Source organism: Oreochromis niloticus, unplaced genomic scaffold (assembly GCF_001858045.2).
Source record: "Oreochromis niloticus isolate F11D_XX unplaced genomic scaffold, O_niloticus_UMD_NMBU tig00003174_pilon, whole genome shotgun sequence".
Taxonomy (NCBI): domain Eukaryota; kingdom Metazoa; phylum Chordata; class Actinopteri; order Cichliformes; family Cichlidae; genus Oreochromis; species Oreochromis niloticus.
Window position 1 is genome coordinate 10,027 of NW_020327802.1, and position 23,960 is coordinate 33,986.

The following is a 23,960-nucleotide window of genomic DNA, read 5'->3' on the forward strand; positions in this document are numbered from 1 at the left end:
TATTTTATCTAAAACTTCAGTGCACGGTCGCAGGGATCAGCTGACACAGATCTCTGGCTCAGGCTGGTTAATTAATTAATGGTTTCGGCTTAGTTTATTTTATCTAAAACTTCAGTCCACGGTTGCAGGGATCAGCTGACACAGATCTCTGCCACAGGCTGGTTAGTTATTTAATGGTTTCAGCTTAGTTTATTTTATCTAAAACTTCAGTGCACGGTCGCAGATCAGCTGACACAGATCTCTGGCGCAGGCTGGTTAGTTATTTAATGGTTTCAGCTTAGTTTATTTCATCTAAAACTTCAGTTCACGGTCGCAGGGATCAGCTGACACAGATCTCTTGCACAGGCTGGTTAGTTATTTAATCATTTCAGCTTAGTTTATTTAGTCTAAAACTTCAGTTCACGGTCGCAGGGATCAGCTGACACAGATCTCTTGCACAGGTTGGTTAGTTATTTAATGGTTTTGGCTTAGTTTATTTTATCTAAAACTTCAGTGCACGGTCGCAGGGATCAGCTGACACAGATCTCTGGCTCAGGCTGGTTAGTTATGTAATGGTTTCAGCTTAGTTTATTTTATCTAAAACTTCAGTGCACGGTCGCAGGGATCAGCTGACACAGATCTCTGGCTCAGGCTGGTTAGTTATTTAATGGTTTCAGCTTAGTTTATTTTATCTAAAACTTCAGTGCACGGTCGCAGGGATCAGCTGACACAGATCTCTGGCACAGGCTGGTTAGTTATTTAATGGTTTCAGCTTAGTTTATTTTATCTAAAACTTCAGTGCACGGTCGCAGGGATCAGCTGACACAGATCTCTGGCGCAGGCTGGTTAGTTATTTAAAGGTTTCAGCTTAGTTTATTTTATTTAAAACTTCAGTGCACGGTCGCAGGGATCAGCTGACACAGATCTCCGGCTCAGGCTGGTTAGTTATTTAATGGTTTCAGCTTAGTTTATTTTATCTAAAACTTCAGTGCACGGTCGTAGGGATCAGCTGACACAGATCTCTGGCGCAGGCTGGTTAGTTATTTAATGGTTTCAGCTTAGTTTATTTTATCTAAAACTTCAGTGCACGGTCGCAGATCAGCTGACACAGATCTCTGGCTCAGGCTGGTTAGTTATTTAATGGTTTCAGCTTAGGTTATTTTATCTAAAACTTCAGTTCACGGTCGCAGGGATCAGCTGACACAGATCTCTGGCTCAGGCTGGTTAGTTATTTAATGGTTTCGGCTTAGTTTATTTTATCTAAAACTTCAGTTCACGGTCGCAGATCAGCTGACACAGATCTCTGGCTCAGGCTGGTTAGTTATTTAATGGTTTCGGCTTAGTTTATTTTATCTAAAACTTCAGTTCACGGTCGCAGGGATCAGCTGACACAGATCTCTTGCACAGGCTGGTTAGTTATTTAATGGTTTTGGCTTAGTTTATTTTATCTAAAACTTCAGTGCACGGTCACAGGGATCAGCTGACACAGATCTCTGGCACAGGCTGGTTAGTTATTTAATCGTTTCAGCTTAGTTTATTTTATCTAAAACTTCAGTGCACGGTCACAGGGATCAGCTGACACAGATCTCTGGCACAGGCTGGTTAGTTATTTAATCGTTTCAGCTTAGTTTATTTTATCTAAAACTTCAGTGCACGGTCGCAGATCAGCTGACACAGATCTCTGGCTCAGGCTGGTTAGTTATTTAATGGTTTCAGTTTAGTTTATTTTATCTAAAATTCAGTGCACGGTCGCAGGGATCAGCTGACACAGATCCCTGGTACAGGCTGGTTAGTTATTTAATGGTTTCAGCTTAGTTTATTTTATCTAAAACTTCAGTTCACGGTCACCGGGATCAGCTGACACAGATCTCTGGCACAGGCTGGTTAGTTATTTAATGGGTTCAGCTTAGTTTATTTTATCTAAAACTTCAGTTCACGGTCACCGGGATCAGCTGACACAGATCTCTGGCTCAGGGTGGTTAGCTATTTAATGGTTTCAGCTTAGGTTCGGCTTAGCAGCAGCCTGTAGCCTGCTGCTACAACCTGCACTCTTAGAAGGGATGTGTTAAAATTGACACATCATGTGTTAAATTTTAACACGTGCTGCATCAGCTCAGGGACAACACATGATGTGTCAGTTTCAACACAATTAATGTGTCTGCTCCTTTAACACATCATCTGTGTTAAAAAAAGACAACACAAGGATGCGTTATTTTGACACAAAGATGTGTTAAAATGTGTGCATTTCATTTTTTTTTTTAAAAAGGAGAAAAAAGATGGTATATATTATATTTATTGAATTCCATTTGTTACTTAGCATATTATAAATTATTACAAACTGAATAAACAACAGTTTTCAGAATCTTTTTCAATTAATATGTTTTAAATTCAATTTTAGCCAAAACTATATTACAATTTTTACTTGACAAGATCAAACAAAATTAATATCTGACTAACTTTCTAACTCTCTAGATCATTAAAATGTCAAATACATATATGTTCCCATATAATCATATCCACCATATGCACACATGTGTATCTATAACTTGTACCTATCTTTCTTGTGTAAATGTAAACGCCTGTGTTATTGTGTAGATACTCACATCTTTGTGTTTTACACACAGCGGAGAGATGCCAAATTGTTTCATTGTTGTTGTAATAGTGACAATAAAGAGCTATCCTATTCTATTCTATTCTATTCCCAACAACATAGGTGAAATTAAACTGCTATGAAAGAATAAAGTTACGTTGAAACCAAGCACACCATTCTTTTTCTTGTGACATTACCAATAAGTTTGATGTGTCACATGGCCCTCTTCCTATTGAAAAAACAAAAGTTGTATCCAAGATGGCCGACTTCTAAATGGCCACCATGGTCACCACCCATCTTGAGGAGTTTGCCCCCTCACATATACTAATGTGCCACAAACAGGACTTTAATATCACCAACCATTCCCATGTTATTACGGTGTATCCATATAAATGGCCCACCTTGTACATTATGGACTTGGTTACAATACTTATAATGGTAAATGGCCTGTATTTGTATAGTGCTTTACTTATTCCATATGGAACCCAAAGCGCTTTATACTACATTCAGTCATTCACCCATTCACACACACACACACACATCTTGACTTATAACATCTACGATCATGAAATAAAATATTAGGAATAGCAGAACTAGTATAATGGACAGATTATGCATGTCGCGCTGACCTTGTAGGTGTGGCTGTTACTCTTCTCTTCCTCCTCCTGCACTACCTGCTCTGCGCTGCTGCTGATTAGACCTGGTGCGCGCTGCTCCGCCAGGTGAGCTGAATTAGAGCAATCAAGGGCTGGCATGCCTAGTAGACCTTAAAATGCATGTAGCAGTCATTTGACCTGAGTGCGACATACTGAGAGGACAGCAAACAAAGCAATCCACTTTCCACTGTGAGGAAGACTTTGAGCTAGACGGGCTATCGGTAAGCTCTTGGACTCATATTTGCTGCTTATATGTTTGGGAACTATGGAAGCTCAATTGTGGAAATGTATTTATGCTTTGGGAAATAGTTACTGCATTTAAGTTTAAAAAATTATATTGATATTAAAAGGAATGTTTAAGTTTGAATAAATTGTTTATGTAGATAGTGTTCCCACATATTTATGTTAATTAATACTAAAAATAGCTATCCCAAATCCTTGGTTAAATCTTAAAACTAGTGTAAATATGTTTGGTTTAATTTAAGGTAAATTCTTTGCAAAAGAAAATCCTTGGTTGAAGTCATTATTAAAATATTTGCAAACTTTAAAATGTATACTTTGAAAATGTAATTGTTTATGAATAGTATAAAATGTAAGGTAGACACATTTTGTGTATTTAAGAACCACAGTTTATTTCATCTTCGTTGTTTGAAATTATTCAGCTCTGTGATTAAAAACCAGTGGATGTAAAACTAACTTAAACTGGGTTAAATGATAGTTTAGCTAAAGCTAAATACTGTTGTCTATGTTAAATGGCTTTACTGAAGTGTATATATTTTTGTTATGTATTCTGTATAATGCATTTAATTTATCTGAATGATTAATGGAATGGTCTTTATTTTTGTGTTTAAAGGTTTTTCACCTATCTATCAGCAAAAGCTACCTAAGAAACTGGTCAAAAAAATAAATTGAGTGAAATTCAAAGTCTGGTCTTTTTCAAGTGTGGGCACCTCACAGACACAGAACACTTGACAATGCAGGAATGCCGGAAATTATAGCTTTGAAGTGGGCATGTGTACTTTTGGAAATGCCAGTTGACTCAACTGCTTTGTATTTCCTGTATCAGCTAAAGATTAGGTAAAGTAAGGGGAGAAGTTGACTGGAATACCCTGCTTAGGTTGCTGCCACTTGATTTGGTTAAGCAGAAGAAAATGAGCGAGTGAGCGATAGTGTGGGGATTATTATAAAAACAAAAGGAAAGAACATTGAGGTAGGGAACACATTTGAGAACACAGATGTTGGATCATAAGCTGTGGCTGAAAACTTTGTCTTGGTGCATCAAGCAGTTTTGTGCAATTCTAGAGTAACAGTGTAGTTTTCAGAGTGAATAATGAAATGAAAAGACAGCTAAGTAGTGTTGTCTTCTTCATCTACACCGCTGTGTGGACTTCTGATGGCAATGTGATGATCCATGAATGAGTGTGTGCTTATCAGCTCCCCCCCGACCCCCCCCCCCCCCAATTCTACGCTGGCATTGTCCTTGGTAGCCATGACAACGAGACATCCCACCACGACTCCCAGTTTCATAAATACAGGGCCCTAGCACCCAAAAAAGAAAAAAATAAATAAATAAATCATGATTCCTTTGGGGCATCTATATTGCCACACTACTAGTGTGACAAGATAAATGCCCCTAAATGTTAGGAGTGGTACTACACCTCTCTGTAGAAAACAAAAAACCAAAGCACAGAAACAATGTTTTATAGCGTTTGTGTGCTTTTGATAGAGGAAGACAGGACAGAACATCATTAAAGGGATTTGACTTTGTGAGATCACACTGAAAACGCACCACTCGGTTTACTCTGAGATATTTTCAGTCTGGAAAGATGAATCTGTCGGGCTTTAGGCTGCTTCTCACTTTAAGCAGTTCATGTTGTAGCTGATGGACACAAAAATTACATTTCATATTTTAGATATTCAGCTGCTGACTCTGAAGCCAACAGGGCTCTTGAGTGTGGATGAATGTGTTGGTACTGGATGCTGTGATAAACAGATGTTAGTGGACAAACTGCCTGCTGGCTGAGCTTCTCTATTGAGAGCTATTCCAACACAAGAAGATCTTATAACTGTTGTGTGGATCTGCCTCTCCAGGTCGTATCAAGAACAAGGCTGGAGTGGACGATAGCACGGCATCGGCTGTGCTGTCCCTTAACATCATTTCTGCCAAGAACATCAAGTCATCCCACAACAACAGGTAGGTAAAACTCCCACACTAAGTCAGTTTGAGTGAGAACACACTAGTCACAACATTTGAAGGTGTAAAATGTTTCCATTCACAGATTTTGAAGGTTTCTTGTTGCCTTCTTGCTTGTATTCTCTTCAGTTATTATCATGAAACACATTTTCTTTTAAAACAGCCAATGTGTTACATTGTTACACTCTGTCATGATTGAGTTCCTGCCATGTACAAAAATCATTTTTGATGCTTTGTAGTAATATTATCAGTTCAAATCTATGCATGTATCCTTGTCTGTATATTCTCTGAAGTCACATTGGAGTCATTGTGTCACACAGTGGAAATTTGTACCTATCTTGTATATTGGTTTTATTCTGATTTTTAGTGTTTATTTATGAGTGTCGTTTTATTTGCATGGTTTTATTCTGTTTCTATTGCATGGTTTTCAGTGTTTTATGTGACATGATTTTTATCCACTGTGGACTGGCTGCACATGGGACAAGGGATCACCTGCTGAGGCATGGGTGTGTCCAGAGGTGGCCTATCAGCTGTGTAAAGACCTTTTAAAAGCAGGCTAGCTGAGCACTGGAGGAGGGGGGGCCCCACACTGGAAGATTAATGCTAGATGGCCAATGTGACACGGCGACCCAGTCCTGACCTCAAGGAACGGCGACAGTAGGAGACAATGCATGTGATTGGCAGCAGGGCAGAGGTTTACCTTATTTGTTATTTTACAGGGCACCGACGCAAGGGGAGCTGTGGTGGCATTGCATGACGGGTGCAGAACGCAAGCTGGGCTGGGATGTGATGGGCCCAGTGGAAGGACAAGAGGATGGGAGGCTCTTCCTTGTCTGCCGAAGACGAGGCTGGCGTGGACTCCGCTCTAAAGAAGGAATTCCTGGCCTGCTGGTGGACCCATAATGAATATGTGGCATAATTATATCAGGGGGTTTTAGGGAATGTAGAAAATGGTAGTTTTACGGGTTTTAGAATTGTTTTAGTAGATTGACAACATTTTATTACGTACATTTTAAGGGTGTTTTTATTTGTGCTCCCTGGCCTAGAAAAAAAGTTTCCAGTCAGACCTGCTTCATCTCTGTGCCCTTGGTATCTGACTCGCTTGCTCCCCCTTGTATTTTAAAGAATCTTTCTTTTTAGCACGACATTCTGGCGCGACCGCTTTAATGTCTGCGTGTTACAGTTGCATGACCTTTTCCGTTTTCGCTGCCTGTTACTTTGCTTCATTGTCTCTGTTGCCTGACTCTTTGTGCTTCTCTCCTTTTTTTTTTTTTTTTTTTATTTCTGTGCACTCTTTCTTCCTCAGGTTTTCTATTGATAAGGATATTTATAGGTACCAGAGAACATAAGGCTCCTTCACTGAAAGACCTTTATGCTTCTCATTAGTCCCATAGGCTCAGAAATAAGCTCTCCACAGTTTGTGTGTGCTTGTGTGTTGCATAAGATCGGTCTTCATTCATGCCTGTCGTTATTACACCTCCAAACCAGTAAAGGCAATCTTTGGAGGCAACACCCTTTTTAGTACTTTTCTGTATTTGTTTGTGATTGTGACACTGGACCACAGTGCTATGTATATCCTCAGATGTTTCCAGATCAGTGTTTTCCCCCTCAGCTGTTTCTCACTATAGAGTCTTAACTCAGTGCCAATGAGGCACCAGCAGAGCATATCTGGCCCCCATCTGTGGCTGATAGTGCCCCCTGCTTAATAACAGGAACAGTGTAACCTTGTATAGAGCTCATAGTGATGGTCTTAAGATTGCTGCTGCAAGGCAGTCATTTGTATCCATGTGTGCTGTATATTCTGAACATATGCAGTTATGTGAACTCTCAGGTTTTATGTATCATGACATAATAAAAAAAAACCCCAACTCAGGTCCTTATTAGGTCTCAATATGAGGTAAATGCAACCTCAGATGAACAACACAGAATGGTAAATGGCCTGTATTTGTATAGCGCTTTTCTAGTCCCTAAGGACCCCAAAGCGCTTTACACAACCTGTCATCCACCCATTCACACGCACACTCACACACTGGTGATGGTAAGCTACATTGCAGCCACAGCCACCCTGGGGCGCACTGACAGAGGCGAACACATACCATACCATACATTATACCATATCATTATTTATTTAACAAACACTGAGCCGAAATTCAGATGTTTAAAAAAACTAAGTACATCCAAGACTATTTCCATAATTAGTTAAGAGGGTCAGTATTAGCCAAGTGCTAATCAAATGCACTAGATCATCAGCAAGTGTAACCACTACTGTCAGTTTGCTGGTGTGGTGTATTCAGGTAAGTGGTAACATACTGAGGAGGAGAGAAGCAGTTGTTGATACCCATGAATCTGGGAAGGCTTTGAAGTCCATTTTACAGCAAGAAAGATTATTCACATTTTTTTAAAAAAAAATCTAAGACTGTTTCCAATCTTACCAGGAGTGGACGTCCCAGAAAATTCACCCCAGACATCTGAGCCTCTACTGGCCACAGTTAGCATGCTAAATGTTGGAGTTCATGACAGTGCAATTAGAAAAAGACTCAACAAATATGGCCTGTTTGGAAAGGCTCCCAAGAGAAACCATTTTCCCTCTAAATACAACATGGCAGCAAGGGTTAGGTTTGCACAGTTGAAAACCTAAGCCTTAATGCAGAGCTTTAACATTGGTGAAAAGCAAACACGGCATACCAACAGTTTTGCATGGGTGATGATTATTTGGGCTTTTTTTGCTGCCAAAGAACCTGCAAAGTGTGCAGGTCACTGAGTGAGCCATGAAGTATTCTAGAGTCAAATGAGATCATCGTTGGGTCAGTGACTCCAGAGCGCAGCAGCAAAGCAACAACAGAGTGGTGCTGCACTGGCTCAAAGTTGAGACTTCAATATGATTGAACGTCCACACTGCTGTGAAACACTAATAAAAAATGATTACCTCAAGTTTTTGCTGTTAAAGTTGGTTCTATCAGTGGCTGAATCACAGGATATACTTGGCTATAGTCATTTGTGCATTTTGGGTTGTTTTAAATAAATAATTATGTGTTGTAATAATCTAGATCCATAAAACTGCTTTTTTCACGTGTCTGTAAATGAATTTCTTTCTTATCATTGTCCCGATTGGTGTCGGCTGACGCTTGACACTCTGTGGCTGCTGATTTATCTGTTGTCAAGGTCTCACCTCAGTGCGATTCCTCACGTTTTGTCATGATTAAAGGATGAATGTGAACACTGCTTCAGTCACTGTGTTCACTTCCTGATATGTCAGAACTGTGCTCACGTCACTCACTTTTTTTAACAATATGACACACTGCTGTAAACAGAGACCCTGTAATGTTAGCACCAAGTAGGACTTCATAAAAAATAATGCTGTCAAGCTAACTTTTCCTCTTTCTGTCTTTTTCAGGACTTTCTATCGCTTTGAGGCAGTGTGGGACAGCTCCCTGCACAACTCCCTCCTGCTCAACCGCGTCACTCCCTATGGAGAGAAGATCTACATGACCTTATCTGCGTATCTGGAGGTCAGCTGCTGCTCTGCTGTGTTGTACCTGTTTGTACGTTTTTAAGTCTCTTGATGTCATCATGTCTAACACACACCCTTTATCTCCTCTCTACAGCTGGACCATTGCATTCAGCCTGCCATTATCACCAAAGACATCTGCACGGTCTTTTACTCCCGAGACGCCAAGATTTCCCCACCCGGTTCTCTCAAGAACCTCTTTGGGACTGGATACTCCAAAACTCCTGACTGGTAAATCTGGGCTGCTGTACTGTGGCCATCTCTGTTTCACAATCAAAGATATCTGCCCTGATACAACATTGCCTCGTTCATGACTTCTGCTTCATTATAGCAACCGAGTGACTGGGATCTACGAGCTGAGCTTGTGTAAGACGTCTGACACTGGAAGCCCAGGTGAGCGGCCATGAAACATGTTTAAAGAAAAGCAGCTGTTTTATCATAATTCTGCGGAGAGCTTCATCCTGATGAGGGCTCATGTCCTGAGCAGGGGTGCAGAGGAGGAGGAGGAAGGTCCTGGACACATCAGTGGCTTATGTGCTTGGAGAGGAGAACCTGGCCGGCTGGAGGCCCAGAGGAGATCGCCTCATCCTAGAGCACCAGTGGGAGCTAGAGAAGATGGAGCAGCTGCAGCAGGTGGGGCCTTAAAAGATTTATAAAGAAATAAATCTCTGTTTAATATCGTAGAGGGAAAAATGACTTTTCAACCCAAAGACCAAAGTGCTAAAAAGTTTTCTCCTAGAGTACAGATTTTACATGACTAACCCTCCCCTCTTCTCCCCACCTCACATTCGCCCCATCTTTCGTCCAGGTGGAAAAGACCCGTCACCTTCTGGCGCTGAGAGAGAAGCTGGGAGAGGCGGCTCCCATGGGAACAGCTCCCGCCACCAAGTCCCTGAGCGAGTCTCTGTCTCCCAGCATGAGCTCCGGCACTCTGTCCACCTCCAACTCCTCGCAGATCTCCAGCACCACCTTTGAAAGCACCATCACGCCGAGCGAGAGCAGCGGCTACGATCACTGACATCGAGAGCCTGGTGGATTGTGAGAAGGAGCTAGCCACCAAGGTGAGGAAAACGTCAGCTTAGTGGGCGTTCTTGTTGCTGCCTTCTTCCTTCTCTGCTGGGAGCTGATCGGTCTTGTTCCTGTTGTGTTGTAGTGCCTGCACCTTCTGACACACACCTTCAATAGTGAATACAACCAGCTGGTGAACAGCATCAGTGACTGCAAGGTGAGAAATAATACAAAGAAATAAAAACAATAGCCTTTCTGTGTCACATCAGGGAGTTGATATATTAACGTCTACCTCATCCTGCTCTTATTTCACTTCAGCTTTCTGACATCTCACCGATCGGACATGATCCATCCGTGACGAGCTTCAGCAGTGCCACCCTCACCCCTTCCTCTACCTGCACCTCTCTGTCGGACTCCCGCTTTGGCTCCATGGACCAGAAGTAAACATATTTTTAGGAACATGCAAACGGTTATTGACAGGTTATCTATTTGATTCTAACTTGGTGTGATTTGTGTTAAAGGACCCCTGAGAACAGCTCTCGTGCCTCCAGTCCCTCCTGCTCAGACTATGAAAACTTCCCGATGGTTCCCACTCTGGAGACCTCCTACCTCGTGCGGGCTGCAAAGAACGAGTTCCTCAACTTGGTGCCTGATATTGAAGAAATGCGACCAGGGTGAGTAATGCCATATTAGCCCAAATACTGTCACTATGACATGTGTCTCACAGACCAAATGTAAGTCGACACTCATGTTCTCGAGTTCAAGCAGAAATGATGTGGATCGATTCAAATTCCTGAACCTGCATGATTTCAGCTGGAAACAAACCAACTCTGCTTCTTCCTCAGAAAAACAAGCGCTCTCTTAAAAAATACATAAATGAATCAAATCTCTTCTTTTCAGATCTGTTGTGTCCAAGAAGGGTTTTCTAAGCTTCATGGAGCCTCGCTCTAACTCATGGGTGAAGCATTTTGTGGTTGTTCGCCGGCACTACGTCTTCATCTACAACAGCGACAAGGACCCCCATGGAGCGAGGCGTCCTCAATCTCTCCACAGCACAGGTGGAATACAGCGAAGACCAGCAGGCCATGCTTAAGGTACAGTTTGAGGCAGGATAGAGAAAGGCTGGATGTAACACGCTTGTCTTTAATGAGAATTCATTCAGATTGTTTTGGTGGCCAGTTTTGGACACATTGATTGATGAAATGACAAATGGACAGGGATTTATCATTTGAATGAACATGAATATAATGTGATGTTTTCTTTTCAGATGCACAACACATTTGCAGTGTGCACAAAACATGGAGGCATCCTCCTGCAGGCCAACAGCGAGAAAGACATGAACGACTGGCTGTACGCTTTTAATCCTCTGCTAGCAGGGACGATAAGGCGCACACACACACACACACACACACACACACACACACACACGCTCCTCTCACACCACAGTCAAACGTGCAGCGTCTGCACCCTTCAAAAACATTCCCTTCTCCTCACAATGTAAAACTCTCCCCGCAGATCTAAGCTGGCGAGGCGGCGCAGCGGCCTGACGCAGAACTGAGCGGGCGGAGCGGTACGCGGGAAAATCACCGCTTCCATCCTTTCTGAAAAGCCTTTGAAAATACCGAAAATACCAAGTGTTAAAACTTATTAATCATTGTGATTCTTGACAGTTTTCTCTTGTATTGTGGCTTAAGTCTCTTTTCATGAGACTAAAACGTTGACGTTCCACAGAACTTTTGCCTCCCTGCTTCCCTCCAGCAACCCCGCTGCCAACTTAGCTTTCCTCCTCTCTATTCCCTCCCCTCAGCTTTTTGTGTTTTCGTTTCAATGACAATGTTTGGGTCTAATTTTGCTCCGCTTCGTTGTCATTCCTAAACTCCCCTAACTAAGTAGCATGTTGTAGTAGTCTACTTGTGTGTGCACGACTCTTTAGAAACTTTCCGTTTGACAATCATCTGTACAAAAAAATGTCTCTATCAGTGTTATTTGTCTCCTGAAATGAGTTTTATTCTATTTTGGGGTTTTTTTTGTTGTTGTTTTTTTATTAAATTAACATGCTTGCATGATACCTGCAGCAGTCTTCAGGAGAAGACCAGGTTTGTTCAGTTTAAAACAAAAAACAAAAATGAACCAAATCAGCCAGCTTACATTTGAAACCATGAAGGAAAAATCTACAGATATCTCCAAGTGACGTGTTAGTTTATGCTCTGCTACCTAAACTATAGCTGCTAATAGGTTTATAGGGTATTTTTCTTCTCACAGTGAGATTTGCATCAGGCTGAACCGTCTCTGAAACAAAAACTCAAAGTGGGAATGAAGTTTGACAGGAGGGCCACGCCATCATACTTAGATCCTCCTCAATCTGTGTACATACACCGCCTCTAAACCCCGATAGTGTCAGTGTCAGTTAGTGAGTCAGTAAAATACTCATGCATTTGTGTTAACATAAAACTGCAGAGACTAGAGACAAACAAGCGCGGATCGCTTCATATCTCAGCACTTTAAAAAAACAACAATGACCGATTGTTCCTGCAGGAGTAGATTCAGGCCCCTTTTGCTTTTTCATCCCAAGGAAGTTATAAGGAGATGAGGAGGAGGACCAGGAGGATGAAGACAAACTAAGGAGAGAACTTGATTTGTACATGTGGTCTGTTCTGGGATCAGTGTGGTAGTTAATCCTCATTTAACACATTCCTCTCTGCTCCTCTAACTTGCTGTATCTCGCTGAGAATCAGAAAGCCTTGACATTTACTGCTGTTAACTTTACACTCTTGTTATAAAGACGCAAAGAAAATACGGTGAAAAGGTTAAAAGGACGTAAGAAAAAAAGAATGAAGGTGTTTCTTTTGGTTTTTTGCTTTGACGGCAGTGGTTAGCCAGCAAAGCTGCTTTTAAATGGCCCGCAGGACAGATTATGATGTAGTCACATGACTCCCCTCGCTGTCACACCAGCGTCGGCTGAAATCTCTGAAGTGAAGGACTCGTGTTCAGCAGGGAACCATGTGTTCATTTTTCTATTCTTATTCTTGAATCAAAACCTCTTTTAACTCTCATTGTGTTTATATATTTTTTTCTTATGCTTTTAATCATTCCACAGTGAAGGTTTCTATGAAATGGAACAGAGGGCATTTATTTCTTCATTTTTTTAACCTTATTTTGCACATTAACACATATCTATAGCAAAGACAGAGACACAGCCACATATGTTGAGTCCAGGATTGTATTTGAGCATCAGGAATAAATGATAAGAGCACATATCAGGAGTACACTGGATGGCTGTTTCTCAAAGGGTTTAATAGAAGGAAAGAAGTTAAAGGGACTACACATTCAAAGGTCTTATTTCTGATACTACCCCATGAAAATATTTGCTCTGTGTGCCATGCTGCAGCTGCTACATTCGGCTCCAGATTCACTTTTTGGCGTCATCACCTAGTAAAAACAAATAGGAGCCAGAACCATCATCCCGGAAGCTGCCCTGGCTTATAGCCATGGCGACCCTCTCCCAACACGGCTGCACCCAGTGAACAACACTGAGACACTACTCACAAATGCAGGCAGTGGCTGTGAAAACATTACTGATAAACTTCATGTGATATTACATTAAAGCCAATTTTCTATTAAAATCAGGGACTTTTCTAACTGACCTCCAACTTTTGAGCAGTAGTGTGTACTGTATGTTTGTATGTAACTGTATCTGACCTGGATTTTATCACCAGTTTCAAATAAAGACTAAATTTTTCAAAACTCTGTCTTCAAATACAAATGAATTTAAATTTTAGCAAGGCTGATGGTAAACTGGCCCTAACAAGTCCACTTTATACATGCTTAGTAATCTATCACGCTTATCAGTGGCTCATGGTTGCTTAAAGCCTATGTCTGAACTTGAGCACAGAGGCAGAGCATCATTCAATCCTACCAGCTGCCTATCTTGGCAGCAGCTCCAGGATGACAAACTCCACTTTCTCTGCATCAAGACACCTCATAACTTTTTAACAGTCTCTCCTGATAGTCTCATATCATCTGCTCTAATCAATAATCGTACACTATAATTACAATGTAGACTACAGCTCAAAAGTCTGAGATGAATTAGAAATGTCTTGTTTTCTGAATAGATTCAAATTTGGTTTCAAATTGAATCACAGCAATTTATGAAAATAAACATGTAAATACTTAATATTAACACTGATCACAAATCATGAATGATTTTTAATAGAATATCTACATAGGTGTTCAGAGACCCATTTTCAGCAATAATCCCTCTTGTGTTCAGCGGTACATTGTCTTATCTAATGCAAGTTTAACACATTAAAAGCCTAACTTTTAATGTGTTAGCTCAAGGATGACATATCTCCTGCCGCACCAGAGGGGACAAGACTTTAGACCATGTTTATTCCAACCTGGCTGGAGCATACAAGGCAACACCCCTCACCCACATTTGGACAATTGGACCATCCCTCCCTGTTCCTCACACCTCGGTACTCACCACTCATCCAACATGTGAAACCTGCTGTGAGGACAATTAAAGTGTGGCCAGAGGGGACAGGCGCAGTGCTGCAGACTGGAATATGTTCACCCACACAGACTTGGACCAGTACGCCTCATCTGTACTGGATTACATCTCCAAAACTGCAGACAGTGTCACCACCCAGAAACAGATCACCCAACCAGAAGCCTTGGATGCACCGAAGGCTCGCAACACCGCCTTCGGGTCAGGAGATGCACACGCCTACAATACAGCCAGGGCTAAGCTAAAGAGGGGTATCGAAAAAGCCAAACACCATAACAAAAAGAAGGTAGAAAAACACTTCTCTGACTCCAACCCCCGACGCACGTGGCAAGGACTCCAGACCATTACAGACTACAGGAACACCAAACCCTCCCCCGCATCCTCTGATATCTCCTTCCTCAATGAGCTCAACAACCTTTATGCTCGTTTTGAGCGAGGGAATTCAACAACTGCAACCAAAGCAGACGTGACGCCGGACCACCACCCACTGACTCTCTCCCCCACCGATGTAGGAGCGGTGCTGAGCAGGATTAATGTCCACAAGGCTGCAGGTCCTGATGCTATCCCCGGGCGTGTTCTCAGAGCGTGTTCTGGGGAGCTTGCAGGAGTGCTGACAGACATAGTCAACCTGTCCTTGGCCCATGCTGTGGTATCGGTCTGCTTCAAATCCACCTCCATCGTTCCGATACCCCAAAACTCCAACCCATCAAGCCTCAACGACTACCACCTAGTAGCCCCCACCCCCATCATTACAAAGTGCTTAGAGCAGCTGGTCCAGTTTTTTGTTTTAGGGTGGCTGTAGCTCAGGAGGTAGAGCAGGTCACCTACTGATCGGAAGGTCGGTGGTTCAATACTCTGCCGTTAAGAGTAATGAAATCCCCAGTACTGATTCTATAATTTGTAGTCTCACACACCACTTGTGCACTTTTGTTGTTTTGGTTCACATCGGTTGATATTCTGCTGTAAACAACTAATGAGAACATTTTATAAAAGCTTTGAGTGTCCATCAGGATCCTGTAGAAACAGCTTCCTTCTTAAAGATCAATATTCTGAATTCTGCTTAGAAAGAAAAAGATTTCTAGAAAATTCTCTAAAGAATTCAACATCTGTTTTGTTTTCTACTATTTATTTAAAAAGTCCCTCTAGCACAGATTTCTTTAGCCAAACGTCTTTTTGTGTCTTCCATACAAACTTTAAACATGCAAACACTCAACAGCAACACTGAAAGCATTTGAGTGTAAATTTCATTCAAATCAAACTTTATACACAATTACAATAATGGAAAAAATGACTAGATATTAAAACACTACAGCCACTGAAGAAACAAATGAAACCAATCACAATCAACATCAAAATATGATCATAGAAAAATAGAAGAGACATATCATACAATTCATATACGTTCATGTGATCTCTACGTTCAAAAAACCCAATAACCTTGAATCCTTCTTTTAAATTACATTTAAATTTCTGCTGGCAGCAAAGAAATTAATCAGAAATTAACCACAATTAATCTGCAGCTTCATCAATGTGATGCTGAGTTTCTGACTGAAATTGAGTCTGAACATGTCTGACTCTGTTAAACAGTCAGAGTGTTTCTTTAACAGCAGGAGCCTCTTTACACTCAGCTTCACACAGACGAGCTGAGGAATGATCAAGCAAACTTCTTCTTCTGTCATTTTTAACAGCAGCTTGCATCCAAAGATGTTGAACTACTGCCATCTCCTGGCTTTTACTCTTACTTCTCTTCCAGATCCTCAGATCCTCTTGATGACATCAGTATTTCTCAAAATGAAAAACCACTCCTTTCACCTCATCAGGACTTAACTGATTAACCACTTTTTCAAATGTAAGTTTCATTTCACCACCAGTTCCTACCCTCAACACTCTCCTTTGACTTCTATACTTCCTGCAACTAATAAGTATAATAAAAGTACAGAGCTGGACTCATAGTGTCATGTTGATGTTTGGCAGGCAGAGTCCTGGAGCCAAACCTACAGAGCACAGATGCAGAGCTGAACTCTCTGCAGCTTTATTGCTAAACTGCAAGATTACACAGAACCCGAGAAATAGAAAAATGATAGAAAACGGTTTGTTACGTTTTGGGATGAGAACGTGTTGGATGGTTACCTGTCTTGGTCTGGTGGAGGTCTCTTCCTGTTCTTCCTCCAAACTGTCACCGTGTGCTGCTTTCAGTAGATTGTTTGAATGTTATTTTGTGAATGTTTTTCAGATTTTATAAGAAAGTTTTATGCTCCAGAGATGAACAACAGTCAGTGTCAGGGACGACTGTAGTGACCATATCTCATGTTTCCTGTGGATTATCTGTTAGTCTTGATTACAAGTTCAGTTTGAAGCCAATGACTATGCTGACAGATTGATATTTATGTGGAGCAAACATGGTTTTACACATATAAAACACACTGAACATAAATCTCACATGTGTGGACTCATGGACTGATGAGTTCTTATGGACATGCAGCTGGAATCAGTTTGAGAGAAGTTCTGGTTGATGTGAGGGGAAGCAGGACTCCAACTGGTTCAGACAGACATGGAGAGAAAATGACTTTTTCATTAACACTGAAGTGTTTCTTTCTTCTCTCTCCCCTCAGATGACTTCACACTATAACCAAGGACACCTCATAGGGGATCATCTGATTGTGGCTTCTCTAATAATCTTTCTAATAGTAATATTGTTCACTGTTATGTTACAGAGTTAAGTGAGATTAGTGCTTCCATTCCATCGGGTCTCACATAGTCCGAGAACCTTGATGCTGTATCTTCTCATCTCACTGAAGACCTGTGCTGACTTGCCACTTTCATACAGGGTTCTGATGTTCCAGGTCCCTATCCTGGTCTTAGCCTTGGTTGTAAGAAGACTTGTCGGTGAGCTGGCTTCCCGAAGGCTTTCACCGGCATGCGTCATGAGCACCGCTGAAGAGGAGTATTTCCATCCAGGCAGTTGTTGGGATGTATTTGTTGTTGTTGCAGTTTCTGTAGCATGGCTTATTTTTAAAAGGTGGGGGTTAAGTTTATAGGGATTTTATTTTTGTCTCACAAATCTATAAAAACTACGTTTGCAAAATAATTTATATTTGCAACAGAGAAACGTTTAATAAAAACGCTTGGCATTTTATAATGCTAACATTATAGCCTAAACTCCTGTCCAAAAGTGGTTTACTCGTCATTTATTTCAAGTAAAATTAGCTTAGCTCAGCAGCTAATGACTTTCAGCACCAAATTAGCAGCAAATTATTAGGTTGTGGAATTTCATTCACATTCCTTTGACATATGTTGATATGTTTCAGTGTTCTTGTGGGTTCAATCTTTAATCTTCTTCACGGTGAGTGCTCACAAATTTAAAGCAGTCAACTTTGGCACATTTTGACTCGCTGAGTTTTATTTAAAGTGAACGACAACGCTGGTGTGATTAGACAAATATAGTTTATCTTCTGAGATGTTACAATGCTTTGTCGGTTCTAAGGCTATCCATGTTAATGCTGAATATTCTTCCTATAATTACTACAGTTTGAGCCCATGATAATGAACTAAATAGTCTCAAACTAGACCAAGTTTTGCCGGATTACCCTTGCAGAATATGTTTTAATTGCTCATAAAATTATAAAACTGCTATAATCATGGAAGAAATGTTCAACTTAGTAACAGGGTGCAGTTTTAATTAGAAAAAGATTTCTAACTCCAAGAGTGACTTCGCAGTAGAGTCGTACCTTAAGAGCATTAAGTACTTTTTATCTTTCTCTGTTTTTCTGTTCTACAGTACAGCATTCGAATCCATTTTCCTTAAGAGTAAAACTTCAAAGTCCTTTTGAGGCTGCTTATGCTACATGTGCGAATCTTTTTTTATATGAAGCAGCAAAATGTTCATGTGAGGAAACAGTCATGCTTAAAAAAACTGACAGTGGGTGGGCTGAGCTTGTTTACAATTTTTTAGGGTTTGCTGGATTTAAGATGCGAGCTGGAAACATCAATCACAGACGTATATTTCTCTAGAGGACAACCCCCATCTGCTGGGCAGCATCTCATGGCAATTTTAGTTAAAGTGCAATTCTCTTGAACAAACGTCTTGAACCAACACAGAAAAGAGACCAACTGTGCCATGCCAAAGATGAGAGCATAATACTGACACTTCCCTCTGGTGTAGGAAATAAATGCACAAGGCTTGCCAAGTGCAGCAAGCTGTTGGTCCTGGCTTGGACAAGTCCAATCTTATTACACCCATAAGACAGGCCAAGTGATTACTTTCTGCAGTTAAACTCTGTTAAGAGATTTTGTTTAATGTTTTATTAAATAACATGCTTTCCCTAAATAGGTTTGCGAATGTACAATGATGTTCATATATTTTATACTACATGTATCTTGTCACTACACATGCACGTGAGCCTTGCTGACTTCTAAGAAAATGACTGGCATAAGGAGGTTGCCACAGGAAACCTCACCTTTGCTGAGTTTGCTGAGTCTGCCGTTGAGAACAGGAACCAACTGGCTTCTGTTCCCCTTAAGATAGGCTTGACCAGTTCCTTACTGACAGTTGAACGTATATGTTTTATGCTTTGTAAGGAGTGGTATGTTATCTCTTCCTACATGTGTCTGTGACGCAAACATGCTTGAGTATAAATAAAGCTGACTGCAAAGCCTCGGAGTGAGTACCACCCGATCACTCACCCGTGCGCACGCGCACGTAGTTCTCGGAACAAAACTCTGACTGTTTTGTATTCCTTCAATGTGTTTTATAATGTCTTACCACTGACATTTAATTGGTCCTTCGAGCCGGAAAAGTTGATTGATATTTTTATATCATCTAACTATTTACAGACGGAGCCGCCAGATCCTGACGTCGTGACTACCTGCACTGTAAACCACCGCTTCCAGCGAAGCGAGGAAAAGCCCAGAGTCGTAGATTCGCCTACTGGCCAGTGTCGTATACAGGTCCACGATGCCAGGACCCGGTGACGCCGGAAAAAAGAACACAGCGCAACATTGAAGGTGAATATAAAGCAGCCAGAAACACTTTGCGTTGAATAATCGATTTTTAGGCTGACACTGCTCAAAGTAGAAGGGTCCTGTGTGGGCCAAAAGGACAGACGTGTCCTATTGTAAAACGTCCTGTGTGGACCGGGTCCTGTGTGGACCCGCACGTAAACGCTCGCCCGTGTAAGACGGACTAATTCGCCCCGTGTGGGCCCATTCCGCAACAAAAGAGAGGTTGGTAGCTCGTGGTTTCATTTCACTCCGGGAGTGAAAGGTAATGAGAGTGTCAAATAAAAATAGGATTTTTTCTAAACGCGCTGTATGTTTGTTGAGGAGTAAGTGCTTCATTGAATAGGAACTCTAGGCTCCTGCACTACTCCTAGTGTTTTCCTGTGAGTACTGAATGGTGAGGAAGAGAAAGGTTGCGCATCAACGCATAAAATTAAGTCCGCCCTGAATTTAGTTCAGGGTAGAAGGCTGACTTAATAACCTCCTCTGACTCTAGTACCAGAACGTCTCACAGTGTGTGCTGGCAGTATTAATAAATAAAAGCAAAACAAGGTGTAATGTTTTAAAGCATGGAAAGAGGAATGAAGTGGAATAAACAAAAGGTTAAATTAAATTAGAGCTTATTTAATGTATTCAAATTGATAATAGAAGGATAACAACCGGTAAACTGGTATTAATAATGAAATATAGTTGGCAGGACGACCGTGCCTAGAATGGATAGAATGCATGAAACCAGATAACTCACACAAACACATATTAAATGAAATAGAGAGATGCATAAGGTATATTAAGGTTGTGTCATTGTTCAGCCAAAGAAAGTGTGTGAAAAGGAAAATGTCTCCAGCTTGGGAAAGGGTGAGACTGCAGCTCACCCTCAGCCCTTGGTGGACACAAATAAAATATTGTAATATACTATTGCTGTTATATAAAAAGATAATAACATTAATAATGAAATAATATTAAATATGAAGAGGCACCTCAGTCAGTTGTGATGTGAGGTGGATAATTGTTAAAAGTAGTCTGCATCAAGCTTAAGGTTTGCTCAAATTCAGTAAGATGACATATGAGATGAAGAAAATAAAGAAAATATGTAAACTAATTAAGTGCATAGAGACACTTGACCCGCTTGTAAACCTGTCATCCTAGATGAGATTTTGTTAAGATGAAGAGCAAACCTATACTACCAAGCTAATGAGCAAGATACACCTTTTTATTTTGTATTAATTTTTTTGTTTTTCAGAGCAGAAGCTGCATGATATTAAAAGCTCACACATGCAGCAGTCTGTGATCTCAGTTTTTTCTCTCACACTTCTGCTTTGTTTCTGACAGCAGTTCTTTTTCTTTATGTGTCCCAACTCGTGTGTAAAGCCTTCATGCCATCAGCAACTTGTTTTTGTTTGTTTGTTTTGTTGGTTTGAAAAACAAATCTGTGATCATACTTGAGGATCACAGTGACACGAAATGATTAGGCACATGATTTACTGATGCCTAGTTTTAGAGCTGTGAGCTACGAGCTGTAAGCAATGCAAAGTTTTTCCCAACTTAGAAGTTGACATATGTAACATGTGTGAGATACATGAATTCTTTTAAACCAAAATAGAAATTGTCTAAAATGCCTTAAGTAATATGTAGTGCTGTATCTACAAAGGGAAAAAAGAAGAAGCATTCAGTAACTTGGAAATAGCCTTTCTATTTACATGCAGATGGAAGTGCAGGTTACATGAAAGCTGTTTTAACACAGGCATTTGGAGAAAAACAACGTCTGCTTGCATGTTACTTCTGTAAATTAGACTCTGTTGCGTCAGGCCTGCCCACATGTGTGCGAACCGGTGTAGCCGCAGCAGAGGCAGTAAAAAGTCAGCTGACATTGTTTTAGGACACACTTTAATCATCAAAGTGCCCCCATGCAGTGACTTCAATTTTAAATCTAAGCCAATTTGTCTTACCTGACGCATGTGAGACAACTCTCAAATGTTGGACACTTATTGTCGCTATATGGAAAGTTCAACAAAGAGTTTGGTTAGTCTGGAGAAACAGGAACTACATGCCCATAAAAGGAGCTGACTGTGTCAAGGACGCAGACAGACAGAGAGACACACGGACAGTTAGTATGTTTTTTCAGCAGTACACCATTTCGCAAAAATATGGCAAAATAGGGGTATGATCACCTCCACAGGGGCACCAGTACAACATGGCAGTCATCTGAAAAAATTACTAGAAGTAATCACATTACCCAGAATATTAGCACTGTGCAAATGTGCTGCACATCAAAAAGATGACTCTTACATCACTAAAGGAAATAACTTTGCAGATAAAGCAGCAAAAGAAGCTGCACAGTAAAAAACAAATGTTCTTACATTAACCTCGTGCTCCCTGATACCAATAGAAGTCCTTAAAAACGAACAAAAGGCGGCACCACAAAATGAAAAATCCTCGTGGTTAAAAGATGGCGCAATTCTGAAAGATGATATTATGACGTGTAATGGGAAACCTATTCTACCTAAATCCCTACATAAAACAGCAGCATTAGTGACACATGGGCATTGCCATTTGTCAACAGCAGGGATGGTAGATATTCTTTCTAAACAATTCTACTCAAAAAATTTTGAAAACTCAGCTAAAGCATATATAAGAACATGCATGATATGCCAAAAACATAATGCACAGGGAAATTTAAGGCCAAAGACAGGCCATTTCCCAACACCGCCACATCCTTTTCATACGATACACATGGATTTTATCCAATTACATAAACACCAACAAGTAGAATATGCACTAGTAATCATAGACGTATTCTCAAAGTGGCCAGAAATCTACCCAGTGAAGAAAAATGATGCAATCTCGGTGGCAAAATGTTTGTGTAATCATTTTATCCCAACATATGGAATACCAAATCTAATAAGATCTGACAATGGCACACACTTTGTAAATGAAGTAATATCAAAAGTCTCCGAAGCGCTAGGTTTCAGCATAAAACATCACTGCTCATACCACCCACAGAGTGCAGGGCTGGTAGAAAGAACCAATGGCACTATAAAACAAAGGTTAAGGAAATGCATGGAGGAAACTGGTCGCCCCTGGCCTGAATGTGTAGGTCTGGTCAAAATGTGGATGAGACTAACACAAGGCTCACAGAAACTGACACCCTTCGAAATAGTACATGGGCGACCCTTTCCTCTACCCATTACAAGTGAACCGATAGATAAATCCATAAGAGAAACAACGCTGGCAGAATGGATGACAAAACTGTTGGAAAACAAGGAAATAGTTTTGAACAATCAACTGCCGAGTGATTCTTTTTCAGTCTCTTCCAGGTTGAAACCAGGGGATTGGATCCTGATAAAAGTGCTCCAGAGGAAAAACTGGTCCTCCCCGAGGTGGGAAGGACCCTACCAAGTCCTCCTGGCCACACCAACAGCCTGCAAAATTGCTGAACGCCCCTCCTGGATCCACCAAAGCCACACGAAGAAGGTCGAACTACTCCAGGATTCATCGACGTCAGCCTAAAGTGAGCAACAGCCTAGACTCCAGTCCTCCCTAACCTCCGGTGTTCGCTCGGTGGGGAGTAGGGTGATCAGTGGCAACACTTGGGATCCCACTCCTCTGGCTGAGGTCTACTCACCAGGGGCCCTGGGAGTGACAAGGGGTCGAGAAGAAACTCACTCACAAAACAAAGAAGATCTAAAGACACCAAAAGTGCTGCAATGACACTTGTCATCACAGTACTATGTACACTCTTGTGGTTGGTGGCCATCAAGAGCCAGGTGAATGGATTCAACCCCTGTAACGAAACGGCCGCAACACAGGTCAAAACCACAGCAGACCTGTACCTGTGTTACAACCAAACGAGCTTCTCGTCAACAGTATGGATTCCCCTGAACTCATTCCATATCGGAGGATACTTAGGGAGCCAGTGGCCTGGATATGACTGGTACCTGTCAAGCTCAGATGCCACCAACCCAGGCTGGGACACAGTCTTCACCTATACTGGAAACGACTGGACACCAACGCCAACACAAGGATCTGCTAGAAATTTGTCTAGACAGCTGGATGGATATGTTCGGGAAGTACCGTACTCTGGTGTCATCAATTCTAGTGTCCATGGCTGTATTTGCAGCAATGCTCACTCTATGTGGATGTTGTTGTATTCCCTGCATTAGAGCATTAATCAACAGACTCATAGCAACTGCCATCACACCACATGTTACGTTTCACCAAGAGACGATGATGTTGCTTACACATCAGGACCGAAACACAGACTTTGAAGAAGAAGACAATTTTTAATTATTGTCAACAAAGTGAAAACAAACCTAAATGTTGATCATATCAATTTTACTAAATGATACTCTGGTTGAAAATGTATACACAAGTGACTAGAAGCTGAAGTATGAAAAAATATTTGAACAACAGCAGGGAATGTTAAGAGATTTTGTTTAATGTTTTATTAAATAACATGCTTTCCCTAAATAGGTTTGCGAATGTACAATGATGTTCATATATTTTATACTACATGTATCTTG

General features: G+C 41.1%; 1 protein-coding gene and 1 long non-coding RNA gene across 2 annotated transcripts; both read left to right on the top strand.

Moving 5' to 3' along the window:
• Positions 1 to 3,223: 3,223 nt before the first annotated feature.
• Positions 3,224 to 6,393, top strand: LOC102076661 (uncharacterized). The gene is made up of 3 exons (XR_268519.4): positions 3,224 to 3,446; positions 5,317 to 5,419; positions 6,139 to 6,393. It is a non-coding gene; the product is annotated as an uncharacterized LOC102076661 (long non-coding RNA).
• A 4,088-nt stretch (positions 6,394 to 10,481) lies between these two features.
• On the top strand, positions 10,482 to 11,066 carry LOC112845106 (kinesin-like protein KIF1B). The gene is made up of 2 exons (XM_025904665.1): positions 10,482 to 10,609; positions 10,836 to 11,066. Exons 1-2 carry the CDS (start codon positions 10,518 to 10,520, stop codon positions 11,026 to 11,028), a joined length of 285 nt encoding a protein of 94 aa, XP_025760450.1. The 5' UTR covers positions 10,482 to 10,517; the 3' UTR covers positions 11,029 to 11,066.
• Positions 11,067 to 23,960: the final 12,894 nt, after the last annotated feature.

Coding starts and splice junctions, on each gene's coding strand:
- LOC112845106 (XM_025904665.1), top strand. CDS start 10,518: ATGGTTCCCACTCTGGAGACCTCCTACCTCGTGCGGGCTGCAAAGAAC. Junction 10,610..10,835: donor ATTGAAGAAATGCGACCAGG/GTGAGTAATGCC, acceptor TCTTCTTTTCAG/ATCTGTTGTGTCCAAGAAGG.